General features: G+C 48.2%; 1 protein-coding gene across 1 annotated transcript in view; it reads right to left on the reverse strand.

The window, feature by feature from the left end:
• The window catches only part of CLIP2 (CAP-Gly domain containing linker protein 2), a 64309-nt gene that overhangs the window by 22824 nt on the left and 36227 nt on the right, over positions 1–5258 (reverse strand). Inside the window, exons 4-6 of the mRNA XM_009276403.1 lie at positions 3506–3719; positions 2312–2509; positions 1061–1164 (exon numbers count right to left, since the gene is read on the reverse strand). Coding sequence (XP_009274678.1) covers positions 1061–1164; positions 2312–2509; positions 3506–3719 — 516 coding nt within the window. The remainder of the gene's footprint in view (positions 1–1060; positions 1165–2311; positions 2510–3505; positions 3720–5258) is intronic.

A 5258-nucleotide genomic window follows, 5' to 3' on the forward strand; every position in this document is an offset into this window, starting at 1 on the left:
ATCCCACTGGGGGGGACAGTGAGCAAACGGCTGCGTGGTGTTTAGCTGCCTGCCGGGATAAACCACAACACACCTTTACCAAGTAATTCCAGTTTACACAGTGACGTGGTTGAGTTTGGTCAGGGTATGAAATCCCAGAGTTACTGATCTGACTGGAGCCCTTCATTCCTTCAGGCTAATAATGCTGCTTCTCCCTGCTTTGTGTTGGGAACCAAACAACAGGGAAGATGGCTGGAAACCCTCAATAACTTCACTGCCCAGCAGGAGACCAAGACTATTTGGCCTTCTACGGGCAGTGGTAGATCAACTGTTGTCCACCATTGTATTGTCAGTGCAACATGTACCCTGGTCAAATACTCTTGGACATGCAAGCAGCCTGTCAGATATTTCTCAGGGTCATCACAGGAGTGCCAGCACTTAAGAGTCCTAATCAGGAATGGAAAATGATGGTCTCTTTTTTTTTCCCTAAGTGCTACATGCATTTGGCAGGAAAGTGGGTCCAATCATGAAACTCCTTTTGACGGCAAAACAGAGCTGCCCCTATCCCAAGTATGAGCTGTCCTGGCTGGCTGTTTGTCTTCTGCCTTTCAGTTGCATTGCAACAAGGGGGCAGGTTCAGCTAAGCATATTCAAAAAACCTGAGACTGCTCACATCACGGAAATGAGCTCACTGCAACCCCACCGAATGATATAGCATCAAGTCTCCTCTAAGAGCCATAAGACATAGGAACATACAAGACTAATTGGAAATACTTCACTGTTCAGTTGCGATTAGCAAATGGGGGCAGTCACTGTACTGGATACCCAACCCTCGACAAGAGTCACATCAGATGTGCAACTGCAGCAAAATTGTTCTAATCTTCCCGTTACCTGAAGCAGCACACCCCTTCCCTACATGCAGGCAGACCACAGTGGCCAGGAGAGGGGAACACAGCATATTTGAAGCACTGGAAGACATCCAAAGATGACTTTCCCAGTCACTTTCTTCTCCTTAGGTCCAATGAATGATGTTCTTGGGTAAGAGCCTCATCTCCCCCACACCCATCCACTCCTGCTTTACCTCTTCTCCTCTTCCAGCTGGTTCAACAGCTCAATCTTCTCCTTCTGCATCCCATCCACCAGGGCTCGTGCTCGCTGGAGGTTTCCTTCTGCCTCCGTGACGTACTGCAGCAAAAAAGAGCCCGAGCCACATAAGTTAACAATGTTTGAAGTATAGAGTTGTTTAAAAAAGGATCAGAACAAGGGAACAGAAGGTTTTGATGATCTGTCTCAGAGGCTGCTATGGTAAGAAGATAGATTTTCAAAAAAGGCCAGTATGTAGGTATCAAAAAGAAAAAACCTGCTCAATTTCCAGCAGCTTGTAAATTTGATCCACGCTTCAGTGCCTCTCTGACTTGAGCCCTTTGGAGAGCCCAGCTCTCATGAAGAGTTAAGCACCCGAAGCCTGAACAGCTTTGAAAATCTGGTCTGAGGTTACCAGATGCAATTCAGCCCTGGTCATGAAGCAAGAAGTCATTTCAGACTTGCGTTAATTCATTTGTTACTGGTAATTACTGGAAAATACTATACACAAGGAAGATGTCAGTTCGTACTTGATTGGCCAATTTCTTCTGCAGTTCTGACAGGCAGGTGTGGCCCACCACACAATGATACACAGTGCCATCAATGCTCCCTAGTAGCTGACTGGGGTTTATAAACATAAGCAAGGAATTTAGGGCAACAGCAGTCATTGAAGAGCCACATGTTGATGAACAGCACAAACACAACTCCTCCTTTTAAGCATTCAAATGCATAAAACATCATTTGTAACGATGCTTGTGCAAAAAAGCTAGTATGATCAGTCTGTTTTCCTTACAGATCTCTCTGCTTTATTAATGTGATAAAAACCTCCCCTCTGGCAGGAAAGCAGTGACATATGAACTGAGCTGACGTTCTCAGCAGTGTCCGATAGCATCAAAAAACCACTGCAATGCAGTCACGGCCAAGGCCAGGTTGGGTGGCTAAGGGGAACAAGTTTGCCCTCCACTTGCATTTCAGCATTTGAATGTATTGATCCACCAGACACAAACTATCTACTGCCCTTTTTCTGCTCCTGGCTTGAGGCAGAGAGAGCACATGCTCCACTGGCAGGAGTGGAGAAAGAGCCTCAGCTTAACCCACCATGCAGGAAGCTGTCTCCACATGAAAGGCAGAAATTCAGAGCCCAGGTTTCACATTAGGAAGCTATACACAGGTAATGTTATCATGATCCAAAACTTTCAGAGGATGCCAGATATTTGCGTGCTAGCGATAAAGCCACATCATCTCCTACCTGCTCGTGCTGGGCCTTCATGATGGCAATCTCTTTCTCCACCTCACAGATGTGGCTGGTGGCTTTGGCAACCTCAGCCCGCTCCAGGTCACGCTCTGCCAGTAGCTGTTCAATGTGCTGCTGCTTCTCCTTTAGTGCCTCCTGGAGAGCTGTGGTGCCAGAGATTTTTCGGGCATATCGAGAAGAAGTCTCTGTGAGCTGGGGAAGAGCGTTCAAAAGAGACGGGGGTAAAGCTGTGTCCTTCCTAATCTAGAGTAGCTCAAAGTCCCCTGTTAAATCTGGAATGCAGCTCACCTACTGATCATTTATTAGGCTGCACAGAGCTGCAGTTCCAGCTCTGGACTCTCCGGGCCCTACAGGCAGGGTTAACAACTCTGCAAAACATCTGGACACTGCTTACAAGCTCAATAGCTCTGCTACACTGCACTGAAAGGACCATTTCCCAAAGGACAGGATGTGGGGTGGGAATTGGGTCAGGAAAGATTATCATGTATTGTATCATCTGCCTTCTTAAATATATTTTATTGATGACCTGCACCAGTGCAGTCCCAAACAGCGAGCTCAGCTGGGAGGACTGATCTCAACTGGAGACTGGTATGGGCTAGTTGGATCCACTCCCAGTAATGGATGCTGCACCCTCGTCCCCAGCCAACATGACTGCAGGTGCTATGCAGCACACGCTATGGCAGAGTTAGAGCTTTTAATAATATTGCTGCCTGCCCTGGTGTCCGCCTTCTTGAGTACCTGCCAAAGCACAAGGCATGTGATCCAGGACAGTGTCACCCCTCCACAGTAAGACGCAGTCATTGCAGGAGCTTTTGCATACGTTCAACACAGCAGCACACTGCTACACAACCATGAAGGACAAGAAGCAATGGCAATTTTTGCAGGGATCCTGTACAAAACCTGCTCTTGACAGTGGAGCTGAGATTCACCCCATCGCAAATAGCACTTTGGGCTCTTTAACGGTCACAATTGCTCAGTGTCTGTTACGCCTCTCGTGTCCATGGAGGGAGACCTATCTGTAAGGTGGGTAACAGTATCCCACACTCCACTCCCCTCATCTCATTGATGGTGAAGGAGCAGCTGCCCCAGTGCAGCTGCTGAAACAAAACCCCAACCCTTCCACTCTGTCAAGCCGGGTCACAGTAGTAGTGGAGTGAGGCTGCACAGTCTCTGGAAAGAGCCACTTACCAGCCCGCTGCGGCTGGGCCTGCCCCCAACAGACGATGCCACCGAGCTGACGGAGCTGATGGAGGAGCTACTGGGGCTGTGGGTTAAGGCAGACACTCCCATGGCCATTCGTTTGCTCTTCTTTGCCTTGGCGGGGCTGGTTGATGGGAACCCAATCCGGATCACCTTGTGGATGGGAGCAAAGAGGCCAAACTTGGGAGGGCACTGAAAATACCTGTAATACAGAAGATGCACCAAGTCAGAAGCGGTAAGAGCATCCATCTCGCCCAAGCCTCACAGAATGGCACTGGCTAAGCAACATGCAACCCCGGCCCTCAGCTCATCTCTCGGTGCTTTGCTGCGACATTGTTTCCTGCATGCAAGAGGTTGGATTATTCTCCTTTCCTGCCACTTAGGAGTAGTGGACATCTCCATGTTTTCACTTGTGGTGCTTAAGCAGGGAAACCCAAGATAATTGCCACGCACTAGTTGCCGCACACTTGGATGAGATGCCAGGAAAGACCCATCTGGTAGCCTGGACAGCACAAAGATCCCGTACATGAACACAGCGAGAGCACAGGCACTCCTTCCTTACCGCAACAAACCAGCCTCCCCAAAACTCGCGCGTGTTCTCTACCCTGCTTTGCAAGAAAGTCACGTAGCAAAGTGTGCCGAATAAAAAGATCTGAATCACACAGCTCTGTTTAAACGTTCCTCCCAAAACAGAAGGGGAAAATGGCAGCTCCTAACTTTGAAGCTAAAAATACCATTACAGCAAACCAGCAAACTCCAGTGTGTGCCATCTCCTCTGGGTGGCAGAGAAAGAGAAACTGGTTCCCATGCAAACAAACTTAGAAAGAAAAAAAGCACAAAAAAGGGAGGATCAGATAATTACGGTGCAAGCTCTTTTCCACAACTGCAGCGAGCCCGATGATTATGTCTCTCTGGAGCCCTCTTTCAGGTTACAAATGAGCCAAAACCCACAGTGTCAAACCTTGGAAATCCCTTCAGAGCTTGGGCTGACAGGCTCAAGCCAGGGTTTATCTGTTGCTGGCCAGCTGCACTGCAGCAAGTAAAATCAGATCATCCCCAGGCATCGCATCCCCTTGTTTCAAGGGAGTAGTCACCATAGAAAACTGTCTCCATTAAGAGTTCTTTCTCAAAGGCTTCGTAGCAAGGTTAGGGGAAAATACTGAGCCATATAATAGTCTGTCTTATGTTAACATAAAAAACAGGTCCTAACGAATAAATGACACAAATCCAGCTTTGCTAGCACAAGTCCTCTCTCTCCAGATGTGAGCAGCTGCTTCCCCAATTCCCTTTTATTTTTAAGTGCTGGCAGCCACACGGCTGTATCACAGGCAGACACTGTGTTCTTGGGAGGCCAGAGAACAGCCTAATCTCCAGCCAGATGAGAAAGTGATTCATTTTCAAGCATCTGCTCAAGCCCAATTTTTTCTATAACGATCTTTAAAAACAAAAACCAAGAACAACCCTCTACAACCCAAAATCACTTAAGCCCCCTCTGCTTGCTGCCAACACAGGTTCTTGGGTTTGGAAAACCAGCCATACCGCAGGCTGACCTTGCTGTGGAACAGAGACCCAAGGAAGAAAATCCGTCTGACCTCCTGCCAGCCAGCCAAAACCCTGCACAGCATCATATTCTCAAACTGAAGTAGGCACAGGCGGACCAACAGCCCCTTCCACAGGGCTAAGCATGGACTGGTACTTGTGGCTGGGGGGCAAACACAAAAGCGAAGTACCCCAAACAACA

This window comes from Aptenodytes forsteri, unplaced genomic scaffold (assembly GCF_000699145.1).
Source record: "Aptenodytes forsteri isolate BGI_AS27 unplaced genomic scaffold, ASM69914v1 Scaffold209, whole genome shotgun sequence".
Taxonomy (NCBI): Eukaryota; Metazoa; Chordata; class Aves; order Sphenisciformes; family Spheniscidae; genus Aptenodytes; species Aptenodytes forsteri.